The sequence below is a fragment of the Oryzias melastigma genome, linkage group LG4 (genome assembly GCF_002922805.2).
Source record: "Oryzias melastigma strain HK-1 linkage group LG4, ASM292280v2, whole genome shotgun sequence".
In the NCBI taxonomy this organism is placed as follows: domain Eukaryota; kingdom Metazoa; phylum Chordata; class Actinopteri; order Beloniformes; family Adrianichthyidae; genus Oryzias; species Oryzias melastigma.
The window spans coordinates 14,064,477-14,081,624 of record NC_050515.1 but is presented as its reverse complement, the minus strand read 5'-3'; the positions used below and the strand labels follow the sequence as shown (position 1 = coordinate 14,081,624).

General features: G+C 37.0%; 1 protein-coding gene across 2 annotated transcripts in view; it reads right to left on the bottom strand.

Annotated features, from left to right (window-relative positions):
• Positions 1–17,148, bottom strand: part of nek7 (NIMA-related kinase 7) — a 57,631-nt gene that overhangs the window by 5,549 nt on the left and 34,934 nt on the right. For both annotated transcript variants that reach the window (XM_036211554.1, XM_024278881.2), the window contains 4 exons: positions 16,647–16,755; positions 15,844–15,951; positions 11,572–11,666; positions 1,480–1,593 (listed from right to left, as the gene is read on the bottom strand). In XM_036211554.1, the coding sequence (XP_036067447.1) occupies positions 1,480–1,593; positions 11,572–11,666; positions 15,844–15,951; positions 16,647–16,755 (426 nt within the window). The remainder of the gene's footprint in view (positions 1–1,479; positions 1,594–11,571; positions 11,667–15,843; positions 15,952–16,646; positions 16,756–17,148) is intronic.

Below are 17,148 nucleotides of genomic sequence, written 5' to 3'. Positions count from 1 at the left end.
TTACAAATACACACTTGTACAGTTTTTGTTGCAAGTGCTTGAAATGCCTCCAAAGTTTGCTTTTATCAGCCTAATGAACTAAACAGCAGAGTAATAAAATGGACGTCTTTTTTTTTTTCCTTCTTTTTTGCCAGACTTTCTATGTGATTAGAAGATCTCATACAAGAGTAGCTCTTTCGAAATCCTCTCAGTAAACTTTTTGATTGCTCAGTGAAAGCATGCATCTCTTTTTGCAGCAACTATTATACTATGGCCTAAACATTTGAAATTTGATCCAAATTTAACCAAAATTCCTTGTGGACTGGGCACTGGATGGACAAAAATACTTATTGGACATAACTTCACCTATTTACAAGACATCAATGAAGAAAAAAGGGTTACACTGATCAAATTCATGTAATTTAAAATGAAAAAAGGTCAGTTTGTTAAATATTTAAAGACTGATGCTGACAGAACTTTGTTTTTTTTAAGCATAATACAGCAAATATCTATTATTTTGGAATTTAAAAAAGCACAAGGTGCTTCTTTAGCAAAGCAAATATGCTGAAATTGACTTAACAAAATTCTTTTAATTTTTACAATTATTTCTCTTAATCTACGGAATGATTAAGATTTCCTCCAAAAAACATTTAAATTACTCCTTATCCATTTTATTTCAGGGAGAAAAGGCGAAACTTCTTCAAATTGGATGCTTTTTTACTTGTGGTGCCTGCAAAAGCGTAAAATTTATTCAAAATTATGTATTTGAGGAATTAGGTAATAAAGCAAAAGGACAAAGACTAAAGAAAAAGCAACAGCTTGATGTGTATGTAACTAGGTAAACGTCCTAACAAGGCCTTCTGTAGAACATCTGTTCATGTACGTAGTCATTATCAGAGCTTTTGCATCCAAGAGGACTTGGCTAAGCTCATTTAGGAGAAACGGACAAACAAAAAGTGGCATCCCATGCAAAAAGTGACATGCAAACAGAAATGTGAACAGACTGAAAGACACGTCATTAGTAATCAGCAACAGGGCTCTACTTTACCGCAGTCTCACTGTATTACTGTGACTGGAAAAGTCCTCATACAATCGCGTGATTTAGCGTTGATTTGTGGAAACATGACACCAGTCATTTTGCGTTAGGCCACTCTAAAGCATGACCACATGCTTTAGATTACACATTTGAAAAGTTCAAACGAAAAACAAAAAAAATATTTATATTGTAGCATCATAAATTGTTCCTGTAGCACAGAACAGACAGTCTGAGTTCATAAAGATTCATAAAAATAGCTTAAGACAAATAATAATCAGAGAACTGGGTTGAAAAAGACAAAGCCGAGTGCCTACGCTTAAAATAGAACTTCACTTAAGGGAATGTCAAATGTTTTCAGTCTACAGGAGTCAGAACTATTAGGGCTTCTGCTGAATTCATAAACAGGTCTACGTTTGAAGGCATTGAAATATTAGGTGAACAATAGCGTTGTTGTTAATACTTACCTCTTGTGAGTAATGATCTGAGGGAAGAGGGGGGTAGTCGCACTGTTGAATCTTCGTGCAAAGGGAGTACAAGTTCATCTTATCCCCGTAGAAGGGACTCTGTAAGGCAGCCATCTGAAGCACAAACATGAGAAGAAACAAGAAAAAGAGAAGTGGGTGTGAGACGAAGAGCAGGAAAAAAAACTCCCAATCTAGCTCTCAACAGGTGGTACACAGAGGACACAGCAGTGGTCTGTTGAAAGCAGCGTCTGCACAGTTCACTGCTCTTAAGGTCTTCAATACATATTTTTCTTTGAGGGGTAAATAAAGACAAAAAAAAAATCAGTATATTTTAAGTTCTGCATTTATGCCAAATCCCCACCTTGTGCTTTCAAGTGGAAAAAAGTATGATTAAATAACCATTCCAAACATTTTTTAAGCTTGTGGCTCCCGCTTACCAACAATTTTCCAAACAGAAAAACTTGAATAAAATGAAGAGAAAGTATGTGGTTGAGGATAGAATAGTGTCGCTGAAGGAGAAGGGTTAAAGGATCCAGGAGAAGGGAATTTTGAGCTGAGCATCAACAAAACTGTTTTCCAGAAATCAAATCAAAAAGTCAAAAATCCTCTTCTGTCATTTGAGAAATGGAAAATTAGGAAAGACTTGTTTCCTGAGGTCAAGACGAGGGATTCCCCTCCTATGATGTGGAAAAACTGCACAGATGCACTCCGGCTTTGCTAAAATAACCAAATACTGTACCTACCCATCATCCTTTTTCTAAATTTGATTAGTATGAAGATAATTCACTGAGAAATTCACAGATAAATGAGTTTAAAGATATTTTTGCTGAGTGAAGCTTCTGCTCTTTATCCTGAGGCAGTTTTAAAGGACAAAAAAAGTCAAACTTTTTTTTAATGGGGCCTCTCACATGACATTTAATAAAAAATATGAAGGTTTAGCAGAAGAATGAACAATATCTAACTTGGAAAATGAAATTATTGATTAAATTGATTAAATTCTTTCCTCTTTTAGACCATTGCACTCAGGTTTTTTACAATTGTTTTTTGATGTAAACATTTCAATGTTTATTCTTAAAAGTCCAACATAAACCATTTGTAATGAGAAAACTGCGTTTATAACATAAAAATATGGTTATGGTGGAAGTTTGAATCGATTTTTTAATCAAGATATAGTGAATTATGAATCCAATCATCAACATGTCAAATAAAATCTAATCAAATTATAATTCCGGAAGGGATCACTAGGAAAATAAGCTTTCATTGTTCAAAATTTGTTTTGTTTTCTTCACAGTTTATACATCTGATGAGTCTTTAAGGTTCGACATTGCAATAATTTCAATTTTCGTTCATTCAGTAAAAAGACATACACATAGCGACAAACATTATATTAAAAAGTAAGAATCGGGGTTCGATTTGTGAATCGTTGAGCTTGATTCGTGAATCGAATCGCCACCTAAGCAATTGATACACTTTTTCTCAAATAGAAATTGAGATTTTCACACTTTTCTCTTCTGTTAAAACTCCTAAAGTTCAAATATTCATAGAAAGCATATACAATGCCAATACTTTCATTTGTTTTTATTGTGTAGAATTAATATTAGTTGTATATAGACATGTTTTACAGAACAAAAGGGAGATTGTTGTGATGGGTCTTTTATGATGGGTTTTTACAACACACAATAACAATAAGGGCAACTTCCATTAAATTAAGCTTAAACTACCTAAATGCAATAATCTTACTAGAAAATAATACATTAAAAAACATAAAAAAAATAGAGAAAAAGTCAGATTAAAGTGCATTTTTTAAATCTTCTCTTATGGGGTCCAGATGACCCCACCCAGATATTGATTTGTGATCCCTCCCATGACAAACATAGACAGAATTTTATAACTGCCACGGACACCAGTGAAGATATAAAATCCTTGAGAAAAAAAAAGTTCAGCGCGCTGTCTTGTGGGGTCCAGATGACCCCACTTTTGCTGTAAACATGGCTAGGATAGCACAAGGGTTAATGTGTGAAGCCATCCTAAGAATGGATATTTTGTCCAGCTTGTTGTGTCACAATTTTCTGTTTTTAGTTAATATAATGGCAGTAGAATCGCTCTGGGTCAATCCTCATCTGGACGTTATTTACCATCATGCACTTTTTGATATTTTCAATCAAACTGACACCTTATCGCACGCTCCACAACACTACAGAGCTGCATTAGGAGATAATATCTCCATCTATCTTCCTCCCATCTCTTCCAAGCATTGTTGCTGAGGCTGGCACAGCGGGTGGCTGACAGTGATGAGAGGTGTTTGGAAATGCTGTGTTCTTGTGTGTGTCAGCAGTGATACACTTATCTCGGAAACAAAGCTTCATATCTTTGGTTTTAGATTTCAAATTCAATTCTAGAGTATTTGGAAAAAATAGCATGGGGTAATCTTTGAAGTAAAGCTGGAAAACAGTTTTATATTGAGACGAATGCACACAGACTGCTTTTTTCAGGTTGGAATACAGGTGTGTAGAAATTAACCTTTTGAAATAGATTTGTTTAATAATAAAAAATGAGACATTTCAGGTTGGTAGAACTTCTTCATTTATGATTTTTAATTTTAAAAATGTATTAAAAAGAACACCTTTCAATCCATCAGTTCATATCTGTTTTGGTAAAATCAATGACAGGCCTTCATTTATTGCAGCCAGATGTGAGCTTGGTGTCCTATTTGAAATGGATTGAGATTAAATACGACTCTTCCAAATAAATCACTCACTAATTTAGCCATTTTTTTGCAACGTATGACAATGTAACTTGCTGAGAAAAAAAATGGAAGCTTCGGATGAATTTCTGTGCTATTTTTTTACACCTTTGGAATCTAATCACCTCCCATGGATGGATGGACAGGAAATACAGATTTTTCTTCTTGATATCAAAGACTATTAGAGCATCTTGGAGAAAACCAAGTGGAAACACACCTTTCTGCGACCAAACGTCCACAATTTAATAAGCAGGAGGGGAAAAAAGGAGTGAGACAGAAACACAGCAAAAAAGAAGAAACCAGGCAGCTACAGACACCAGGAGGCAAAGGGTTAAACAAGACCCCCTCGTATTTTCATGCATCTTCTGCTTTTGACAGATGAAAAATGTCAACTGTCCTGTTTGTATTTGGGAGTTTTTGCACTATTCATCTGCTTCATTAGTGCCTGCTGCTCCTAGCCCCTGACAGCTGCCGGCCCCCTGCTCACAGTGTACACACACACACATGAACAAAAGCATAAAGATGCATCCACACACACAGAGAAGATATCCACACTTGCACTATTTTTTTCAGATTGTGTTGTCGCAGCTGTTTAGATGATTGACTCCCTCCCTGACCTCAGAGGCCCCGGTGTGTTACAGTGTGTGTGTGTCACTGAGAGAGTGTGTGTGTGTAAGTATATGGTTCATTGATATTCGAGAGACATATAATGCACACGCATGCCCGCTGTCTGTCTGTGTGAGCTGCTGGTGGCAGAAGATACGCACATTCTTAAAACTACACGCTCACAGGTTTTGAGTCCTGTTTTTGTGGGGACCCTCACCCACATGATTTCTACCGTGTTCCCTCGCCTTCGTCCCAACGCTCCCAACTAACAATATCAACTCCATTACCTGATCGTGAAACACTGGATTGTTTTTAGCTTTGAATGTCCATTTAAAGCATCTGAAACTGATAAAACACTTTAGTGCGAGTACAAAAGCTCAGAATTTGGGCTGTGTTTTAATAGTTTACACCTTATCCTGGTTAATTTAAAATTTTACTCCCATGAGCTGAACAATTAGAACTAAAAAGCCAGAAGAATGTCAGATTTTCTGTTATTATAGTAAAAAGGACAATATTTTTTTCTTTTTTGAAAAAAACTTCTATAGTTCATTTCTAGAAAGAGTCCAACCTAAGTGAAGATTCATAGGGTTTTAGCTTTTCATAGATACTGTGCTAATCTGCATCATCAATTTCTAATTTAGGATACTATTCTGAATTTTTGTTTTTTAACAGTTATATTTATCAACAAAATATTTAGATTTGTCGTTCTGCAAATAGTAGCAAGGATGGGCTCCAGTGACCCTCAAAAAGGATTAAGCAGGTATGGACTAAATTATTTTTTTGGTCCAAAACAGAACAGTACGCACAGCTCTGTCAAGAATAGATCAAGCTGGTGGCACAAAAGGTTCTAAAAGGAAACATTTGTGAAAATGGAAATCAAAGCAAAAAAAAAGATTAAAGAAAAAGTCGAGGTTAAATTAAAACATTTTTTTAAACATGTTACTGTCAGGATTCAGAGCTCTGTCTCTCCGTCTGGTCACCGGCGGGAGCCGTCTCCAGAGTACACTACATCTCCCAGCAAACCCAGCACACACTTCCCAAATGCCGCTCAGCTATCACTCGTTTGCCAATCACCCACAGGACACTTCAAAACTGCACAGAGCCTCACTCAGTGCGAATTATTGTTTGTGCCACTCAGCCTGCATTACCGAGCATTTCATTACGGACCAGATCTTCTGTTTTCTGACACTGCTTCATCTTTGATTGCTTGCCGCCTGCCTTGACCCTCGCCTGGACCCTGACAACTTTAGTCTCTTCTTTGATGCTCCCATGCTCGTGATTGACCTGCTTGTCTGACCCTGATCTAGCTTTGTGGACTTTTAGCTGTGGTTCATTACTGTCTGAATTAATAAACCTGCGGCAAGTGGAACCAGCTGTCTGCTCGTTTGTGACAGTTAATGAAGTATGATAAATTCTTGACCAGCGACTAGCACACTGTAATACTAAACTTGGCCATTAAAACACCTTAAAATGTCTTCGTACCTCATTGGAAAGTATGCTAAATAGTTTCTAAATTAAAATAATAAACTATCTTAACGTATTACTGTATATTACTGGCGAATTAAGTTCCACTGTTTCTTTTATTACTTCTATTAGAAGTAGGCATCAGTAAAATGAACAATTAGAGAACTTTGCAAATGGTCTGATAATGCACAGGATAGGTGACCCATGACTAGGAAAAATTGAGTCTATGCCATATATATAGAGAAATGGACTAAGCGAGTGAGATGTCACCGAAAAAAAATTGTTGTTTTTCCAGCAATATGTCTGTTGCCATTTTGGTCTCAGTCTGGTACACACTTTATCTAATCAGTAGTGAGCATGTTAGAAGGCCACACCCCTTCATCTGAAAGCAGCCTCGGGAGAATCTATCAAACATTTCAAACGTTCAACGCGAGGCCACCTAGCTTTTGAGATATCTGATAGGTCAGTTTATAACTTGAATAACTGGCACGACAGGAAACATATGTTTAGCCATAGGATTAGCAAAAAAGCTAGTGCAAAAATTGTTATTCTGACAAATAAAATAACTATAATAGCAATGTATTTATCTATAGAAGTCAATGAGATTTCATTTTCTTGGGACCAGTAAGTACTTCCTATTTGGAACGCAAGGGGGGAAGGGTCACTTTGTCAAGTTTACATGTATAGTCAATGGTATATACAGATGTATGTAAATTTTTGAGTATTTTATCTAATGAAAATCCAACATTTCACAAACTAAAACTCTACTTCGCCGTAAGGTGCTCCCTTTTGCCAGGTAGTGCTCTCCCAAGCCATGTCATGTAGCAAACATCTCTGTGCATCTCAAATGTCTGGCTTCGCCCTTCTATTTTAATTACCACAGATCTCAGTCTCACTATAACTCCAGGTTCTCTCCCTGCACACCAATTAAAAGAAGCAAGAAGAAACGACCATCATTTCCCCTCTACCCTCTTTCTCTCTGGAGTCTCAACATTCTGGGACCAAATCGCTTTTTACTACAACTTCCAAATGTTAACATGCAAAGTTTTGAAACAAATACACATTTTCTATGGTTTTATTAAGGATATTTCCTCATATGTAGTTATACAGAGTATGCTCTCCAAACTATTGAGGAGTAAAAATTATTACTTTTTCATTTGCTCATTGGTCCTTCATGAGGTTTTATGATAATATATTAATCAAGGCAATAAGTCACAATGTAGGGATAGTCATTAGACCTATACCTACCCCCAATGGAGTCATCACTGCTCGACTTCAACACAGTCAAAAGAGAAATGGGAAGGAAGGGAAAAGAAGTCAGTAATGGATGGGTGACTTGAAAGCATTAGATTACAGTGGACTTGAGCTTTGAAGAATTTGTTAAAGGATATAATCTCAGGGGCCAATCTCCCTGTAGCTGCACTCAGTGGTGACAGTTCAACTCTGCAAATTAGAGAACTAGTGTTACATTTTTCAAATGCACACATATGTGTTAGAAGCGTGATTGAGAGTATATCAGTATATCTGAACCTGTATATCAGTTGAAATAAAATTAATTATAAATAATTATAAAGATTATTTCTGCTGTAGAAGTGATGCAGTGGGCATATTGAGGAGAAATATTTTAAACTAAACTTTACATTTTGTCAGGTTGGATCTTTATTTTTTGGTGATAAAATCTATTCAGTCAAATTGATCGAGAGTAAAGACAACTTTTTTACCAACCATCTCAAACATGTATTGTACTCAAACTGGTGTTTACAAAATCTGTTGTAGCTGTGTTACTGAAGATGCAAGTCTGTGCAACTTGTATACAGAGGTCCCTCACTATATCGTGGGTCCTCTCTCGTGGTTTCACTCTTAACGTTTTTTTAGTGTTATGTTGCGTGTTTTTCTTTAAACAGCATACTGTGTTCTGCGTCCTGATTGGCTGTTGTCAATCAATCTCCCCTGTGTGTTGTCTCCTGTAAAGAATGTGTTCAGCCTGCCATATTTACCTAAATCTTCGATTGTAAGCAGATCTTTGTATTCATTCTATAATACTGAACTTGTTTTTCTATGAATATTTGAACATTAAGAGTTTAAGTTAAAGAGAAAAGTGTGAAAATCTTCATGTGAGAAAAGTTTATTAAGGGGGTTGTACAGCCCAAAAATCCCATTCAAACTATATTTGTATCTATTGTGAAAATTGTTCTGACTGGTTTTGTAATTATGAATATGCAGTTTTTAGCCAAAATCAAAAATCCTGATGTTTTTTAAGACACATTTTCTGCAGAGGGGCAGGAGTTCATCAGAAATTCACCTCTGAGTTGACCTTTGGCGTGAAAGTAACCCTATAAGATCTTACACAAAAGGAGTTCCTTTTAATTCTAAGAAAGCACCATCATCAAGGACTTAATACAACAATATGCAGACAGGAGAAAGAAAATCTCCCTAAAAATATAGAGAAAAAAGGCCCTAGCCACAGATCATCCCATGCAAACACCAGCTGCTGGGAACCCAGCTTTTTGGGGTCTCATAAAACCAGCAGCAAAACAGGAGGGGAGGGGAAGGAATGAGGCAGCAAGCATGAGACATGGGCACAGTCAGAGGTATGGATGGCTGGCCTCCATACAGGAAGGAGACACATTCCAGTAAAGCTTTTCAAGACATTATTCTCCACTGACTTTTTACCAAACGCACAAACCGCAACGTATCTGTGCAAGCAGGGGACCAGCAATGTGTGTGTAAAATGCATTTCCTTTACAGGAAAGCACATTCAGTTGGTGCGAGTTGGTAATCAATGTATGGGGTGGTTTTGACTTTGAGTAAAGAGGGAGAACCCCATGTGTCTGCAGTCTCGCTCACTGGCATTCGACTAAAGCTGTGATCTCTGTGCCTGGTTTCCATGGGACACAAGCGGGGTGAGCATTTCTGTTTACTGTGACACGGTGGAATTGGGTGAAGGACGCAGGGCAAGAGTGGGGTGATGTAATGAGACGGGACATGAGAAAAAAGGGATCAAACAGAATGGGAGATAAAGAAAGACACAGACACAATGACCAGGTATTGACAGGCAGACCCTTCAGACCTTAGCCCAACCCTCGGGCATAAGAATGAAAAATGCAGGCTCCTTCAATGGGAGCCGTTTCACATATAAGGAGCAGAACTCCCAGCGATACAAACACACAGATTCATGGAAGTGAAAACACATCAAAACACCAGCACATTCCTCATCCCTGACTGTATTTTCAGAGTGAAATCAATGAGAACCAAAGGGATCAGACATGAATCTTCTGTGTGAATTCCATATGCCTGAAAGTTAAGTTAGGAAAAAGAAAGCATATAAAGGGGAGTGTTAGAGAGGGGAGCAGAGCACAGCAAAAAGGAATGAAGAAGAGAGTTCTGAGAAAGACATAAGTTTCCTGACACTTTATACACTGTGGAGCCCTCTCACCAAGAAAAGAGGAAAGCAGACACCTCGTTTTCAAAGAGAATATGCATGGGATGGTGAAAGCGAGTAACAATAAGGTTGTAAAATCTTTGTCTCTGCAGGCTTCGTGCATCGCTAACCTTGGCCTGATGGTCAGAGCTCCGTCTTTGCTCTTGTGCATCCAACTCTCCATCTCTCAGAAAACCCCCATCTTTCTCTTTGCTCCACCAATCCATAACCCTTCTCCTGCTATTTGTTATTTTTCTTTCCCACTTCTTTTCTTGCTCCTCTCCAGCCTTCTCACTCATATTAATCTTCCATGACTTGTGCAATGTACAACTGCTATATTCTTCAAGCCACCTATATAGATTGTTAAAGTTTTTCAACAATTCTTCTTTTTTTTTTGTCTTTTGGCATTCTTGAGGAGACCCAACTGTATTTAAATTATGTTGCCTACCAGACTCTGGCTACAATTTTTAGTCCTCTGACAATATTTTTTTTAAATATAAGCCAAAAAACAACCACATTTTAATTACAAATCTGAGATAATTCAACTAGATGTGCATCTAAGACACTTTAGTCAAAAGTAAGCAAAAAAAAAAAGGCGTACTGTAACCAAACCATTGTAATATGTCATAAATACCATGTAAACAAATTCCACAGACCGAAAGATAGCACAAGTACAGATTAGGACCTACAAGACCCCTACATTCAGCCAGCCAAACATGCACTGGTGCAAAGCATTGCTTGAAACTAATTAGCATGAAATACTGTGATCTCCGAGCAAGCACAACCTCCAACCAGAGCAAGCCTTCTACTGTGGAGCTTCTCCATCTCTATCCCTGCACTGGGGGAAAAGGTGCAGTTAGTGATGTGTGGAGAGGAAGCCCAAAAGATCCGGAACTTGAAGATGGCAGAGGGGAGGAAAATGTGAGCAATTCTTCATCTGAAAATACGCTTCTGAATTCGGTCTCGTCTGCGTGTGGTCAAGATGTGTGAACCTTTAAGAGAGAGCGACGTCAGGCGGCCTGCTGCCATTCATCTGTATCATTGTGTGGCTCATCTCGAATCCCATTTTTTCTCCTGTGCTGTATAGAATTGGCTTATAGCTTAAATTTTAGAAAACCGTTTTTTTACCCGATTATGTAAAGTTTGAGAAACTAAACTTTATTTCTAACCAAAGGCAATTATCTATATATGATTTTAATATTATGTCATAAAAATATAAAAATAATCACTTTATTCCTAAAAGTCCCAAATATCAGCAAAGGTTACAGAGTTTGCTAGAAGAATGTAACAAAAAATGCAGAATGACTTATGGGGCAATTAAAAATGATTTTTAAGTCTTTGAAAATTACTATCACAAGTTGAGCTGAACTGAAAGTAAAATAACTAAGGTGCGGAAAAAAAAAAACTTAAAATCTCGTACTTCCTTTAAAAAATTGGATTGCCACAAAATAGAAGTGCAACTGCATGGTTTTCCTGCAATTAAAAAGCCCTTGAATTATAAATCTAATGTTTAAGATAAGTTTATAATTTCTTCTTTTAATTTAGTCTTCTGTTCCATCTTGTGGTTTTAGTCCAACTAACAGAAATTACTTCTCCTGGTCAAGAAAAAGACAAAGAAATGCATTCCAATGTAAGAAATAACACAAATTAACTATGAGATTAACAAATCTTTTCAATGTCATTAATATTTTTGAAAACTTTGCAACTGTGGTAATAAAACCCATGAAAGTATACTTCACACTATGCAGGATTGAGGATGGTTTGTTTGTTTATGTGTGTCACTGTACCTGTGTGTTTTCATGTCACTCCTGCCTGGGAGTGTGAGGTGACAGTTTGTGCACAGACTGCTACAGCTTACCTCGTAGAGAAGGCATCCGAGCGACCAGATGTCAGATTTGAAGTTGTAGCCATTTTCACGTATCCTCTCAGGTGACATGTAGTAAGGGGTACCCACTGCAGCACAGAGGAAGGGAGGAAACGGTAGAGAGAAGGTAAATAGAAAGTCAAATAAAAGGTAGAAAAGGAGGAAACGAGGCAGAGACTGAAAATTAACAATTTGCATTGCAAACGAATGCTTCCAAATTTTGCCCACAAAAGGATGCAAGAAACCGAAAACTATGCCTACAGATACGGATCTTTCCTCCATAATTTAGCAGGAACACCACAGATAAGACACCTTTAGAAATATCTTGCTCATGTTAATTTTTTATAAGCTAAAAAAAAGAAGAAAAAGGCAAAAAAAAATTGTTAGATAGTTGCACATACATGTATAGGAAACAATCGTGAACATAAAATATGCAGAATTCAAACATGATTAGTGGAATTCAGTTAAAACGAGTGCCTGAGAAGAAGCTTTAAAAGCTTTCAAACCCATTTCCAAACTGCCATGGCTCCAGAAAAGAGCCAAAAAGAGAAGCTCGTCTCTCTCATTGCATCTATCAAACGCCGCAAGAAGTTAGGGACATGTGCTGTTTTCTTTGCAGCTCGACAAGCTGCCTTTTCATCTGCTTTCTGTTTACGTTGATTTCCCATGTAAAAGTCTTTCATGCAAATCCAGCAGAGGGACTTTATTGATCACACATGGTTAAGGAATGACATTTTTCAACCACAGACTAACCTGTGCTGAGAAGCTCTCAAGCCACATTTATTTAACATCCTATTCTGCAATAATCTGAATGAGGGTTAAGAGGTACCAGCTATGTTGGGCCTGGATTTAAAACAAAGTAAAAATCTAATTTCATTAAGTAGAAAAGTCTCATTTTTATTATGTCTTTAAAGTTAACTACTTTAAATTTTCTAAAGCTGTCCATTCAACAGCTATCTTTAATTTATTCTGACTAAAACCTCGTCGGTAAACCAGTTTTTGCCACAATTATGTAAAAATGTGTATAATCATATTGGTCAAGAAAGAAAAGTGCGTTTTCTGCTTTATATGCAGCACTCGTTGAATTCAAAATTTACAGATAAACAGTGGAAGAGGGCTGAGTTTCAGAGAAAACTTCTCATTTGGGAAGTACTGCCAGCTTGCACAAAAAAATGGGAAAAACACCCTCACTTTTCTCATGCGTGTGTACACACACATGCAGAAGAAACTCTCCAGAGCTCTTCAGTACATTAACAGGTTTGAAAATGCTCAAATAAGATAATTGTAATTAATAAAAACTATAACAGAGGGGGGGATTACGCTTCAAGTCTGGGGAAACTGAAATTAAAGCTAGCGCTTTTAATTTTAGTGCTATTTTAATTGCGTCGAGGAAAAGATCCTTTTATGTTAAATGTGTGATTTTGTATAATGAAGCGCTACCTGTCAAAAATAACCAGCATCTGCACTGCTGGAAAAAAACCAAGAAAGCAAATAGAAGAATAATGTGTATAAAGTGTAGCTATTTTAATTGGTCATCAGCTCGGTATTGTGGTTTAGATGCGTTCCTGCCTGTGTGTGGATAAGTGTGTGGTTGTGGTGAGGGTGGTGGGGTGGTGTGTGAGAGCTGAGAGGTCTCATGGTAGACTCTGAACTTGCTCCCCTAACATTCATTATTAGTTCATTAAAAGAATCAGACTTTCTTATGCTAATAGTTGCACAAAAAAGGCAGTAGTCCCGGGCTCTGGCTCCTTCAGTGAGCTGAATTAAGGGAACATTACTTATTCATGCAAATAAATTGAAAGCCATGTTGGGATTGATATCCATTATTATAAATAGCAATGACAATAATGTGTTTCTTCTTTTGCATAATAACATAAGCTTAGTTGAAAAAGAGAGAAGATGCCGTATAATAAAAAAGTCAACAATACCAGACCCCTGCTGATCTTTTAGTTCATATATTGTTTTAAAATCCTAATATGTGTTCTTTCAATTAAATTAAACAAAAAAAAAAATCACCCTTTTTTTCCCTATATGAACTGAATTCTTTATTTTCATGCTATAAAACCAAAAGTGCAGTACAATTTTGCTATGGTTTAATTCTCCTAATATCACATAAAGCTGGTGCAGTTTCATATTTTAAGGATCTCCACCTGAGCCCACTCAACAGTATAGAGCCAGAGGCTCCTTTTCCCTCAGCACCTGTAGACACCATCTATCTCATTAGTAGTGTTATTGTAGATATTACTTCCTATAGTCAACTGGTTGTAATGACTAGTAAACTCAGCCCTCTAATGACTGACTAACCTTTACTCATGTGTATTCCAGTTTCCTTTATCTCTTATTAACAATGTGCATTCACTCTTAACACTGCAGCTGTGAAATTGTGTCTATCTCAGGAGTCCTTTGGGTTTTAGTTCCTTGTTTAAACCAGTTTATTTTTTTTTACTTCTATAGTATCATGCCTGGGAGGTTTTACAATTTCTGTAAGTAAAATTGCACAATTTTCTTCCCATGTATGTTTATTTATTCTTGTGTATAGAAGGTAATTGATTGAAAATCATAAACAATGTAAATATAATTTAGACTGGCCCTTACAAATAGAATGATTTTGCATTTACGGCCCTCCTCACATTTTTCTAATGTCTCTGTTTTCTTCTCCTGTATTCTGGTCAAACCGCTGTTCTTGCTTGCCCAACTTATTCCACCTTTCTTCTCTCTAAAAGCCCATTTTTTTATTTTTGTCACATCCTTTCTTGTGGCATTCCTTCTGTTCTTTTTGTTTTCTTAAAGCCTTTCATCTCTTATGCTCCATTTTTTTTCGATACATAGCTTTCATTTCACTCTCAGCATTCATCATCTTCTGGTTTACTATTCAAGCTATTTTTTTTAAAACTCCGTTACTCTCTGTTCCTCGTCTACATCCTCTTTCCCTGAACAGTTTAGCTAAGTAATGACAAGTAGGGGCTTAAAAAAAGAATTAAGAGAGAAGGGAATGTGACAGAGAAAATGTGCTATGAAAAGCACACAACTAGAAATGTAACAGAGGAAATCCAAAGGGGACAAAGTGTGAAGATCCCAGATTACAATAATCTGCACACATTAGCTACATTATAATGTAGGGTCACTGGGTTTGATTTAAGAAAGATTCTATTTTTTTGGCCACTTTTAGACAGCCTGAGTCAGCACAACATGATATTTAACGTTCTTCTCTAAAAAAGTATGTACTGATGTGAACTTAAAATAATTGCTGCTCTTTTGAGGATAAATGATTGTTTCACAATTTTTTAAGGCTTTATAGCCTTCTTGTTGTATTAAAAAGCTAAAAAAAATAACTTTGAAATTCATCTAACTTCATAATTACATGTTGAGGGTCTCTGTGCCGGGTACAGTCAAGAATCTTTTTTGTTCAATGAATCTGAAGCTAAATTAATAGTATTAACTTGATCCCTAATGGCGAGACCGTCTTACCACCCTCAGCCTAAAGAGGGCGCTGTGCACTCAGCTTTTAATGAGCAGTCTCCATGCATTTACCTTGCTTTGCTGTTACTGCACAATGTAAAGTTGATTGGGCTCCTGTTGAGTTGATCATGTGATTAACACTTTGTGAAGTCTGTGCTGCTGAGATCGGCACAGCGTTTGTGGTAAAGAACAGTTTGACGAGGGGAAGTGAGACAGTGTGAATGGTGTGCTTATATTCGCCTATGGAATTAGCTTTGCAAAAAAATTTCCAACCTAAGAAGTAGCAGAAACGGCCATGAGAATAATATTACAATATTATGTGTCTCGATAGGCCCGGCTAAAAGTGGTGTTTAGTGGTCGGCAAAGTGATCTCCAATGATCTATCATAGCTTACTGGACATTTAAGTACTTGAATAAAGTCTTTAATAAAAATACATTAAATCAATGAGAAGTGTTACAAGAAACCAGTGACAAAACTGTTCCCATATCTGAAAAAATAAGAAACGCTTTAAAACCACAAGATTGATTATTTTGTTTTCACTGGGTGAAAGGTGGGGGTGTCTGTTTACTACTTAATGCATTTCTACAAGTGGCAAACATATCAAAAGGACATTAATCCTGAATCCAGAGCAAGGCGACTTGTTTACTTTAAAACTGCAGCTCCAGGGTTAATCTGCGTTAGGGGCAAAGGTGAAAAGTAGCAAAGTGTCCTGTGAGGAGGCAGCACACTATGACTGCATGATGCATGTAAACAACCTCACCAGGCCTGGTTAAACATATCCGTACTAACCAAGTATAACAAGTTACCTAGAGAGTGAGCAGCAGTTGTTTTGGAGCTGAAGAATCTTCCCAGTCCCAGGTCTCCTAGCTTCACCACACCAGTGGCTGTGACAAATACATTGGCTGGTTTGATGTCTGCAAGAAGAGAAAGTGGGAAAAAAAATAATCCACAAATAATTGTTTTATTAACCTTTTTTTTTTTTCAGGTACAACTCAAAACACATGACGAGATTAAAGACATTATGATGTTGTTTTAGTTAATGTGGGCGTTTGCAATCTGTTTTCAGGAGAAAGTTAATGTGCCCGGCATCAGCCCTTTGAAATTGACTGTTCTCGTATAATTGTAAAGTGTCGCTGATTTGGCCGCCTCGTTAAGCGGTTGTTAAAGTTCAGAGCTCAGGGTTCATTAGTGTCCCTGTACCTTAATCAAAGTCAGTCGAAACGGAAGTTTATCACCTATAACTGGGAATGTGCAGCCTGTGAACATGAATCCAGGACTTGATTGAAAGCTTTAAGTGGCACACAAACTAATAAGTGTTATTTAATAGAAGTTATAAACAACAAAAAATGTTTATGCCAATCAACTTTTAGACCTTTTCTTGTAATTTAATTTACTCAAAGTCGGGGATGCTAAACAACAATTTCCAAAAACAAAGAGAGCTACATTTTTTTAGTGCCACTATGATAAAATTATAATTCAGTGTCTTATGGGTGATGTTACATTATGAAGAAAACACATTTCAGACTTTATTGGGGTTGATAAAATCATCAAAACATTTTTTTGGGCTATACAGGTTTCGTGCAGTGAGTTGAAGTAAACGATGATTTACCTCTGTGCATGACTCTCCGAGAATGCATATGTTCAAGCGCCCTGCAGACCTGGACAAAGTACTTCCACACCGCTTTCTCTGGGATCAGTCTCCTCTGATTCTTAAAGTGCTGCAATAAAGGAGGCGCACACATTCACAAAAAAGAAAGGACAAATATACCAAAAACCAGCAGTAGACACAACTAAATAAAACATTTAACACAAATGATAGATAGCATATTGAGGAAGACGTGACAACATTTTAAAAGGGTAAAAATAATGTGTATATGCATATATGCTGGAGCAGTTGCCTGTATTGTTTGACTTCAATCTTAATGCAACCCAGAACAGCTTCTCATTTGTCCCTTGCCTTACCAAGCTGAGTCTTATTTTCTCTACAACCTACAATGGAAAGCACATGTGTTCTTAGGAACAGAGAAAATAAATTTGTGGTACCTTGCAAACCTCCCCCATCTGGCACACAGGACTTCAGTTACACTGGTTTTGTGCTTCCACTTGTTCTA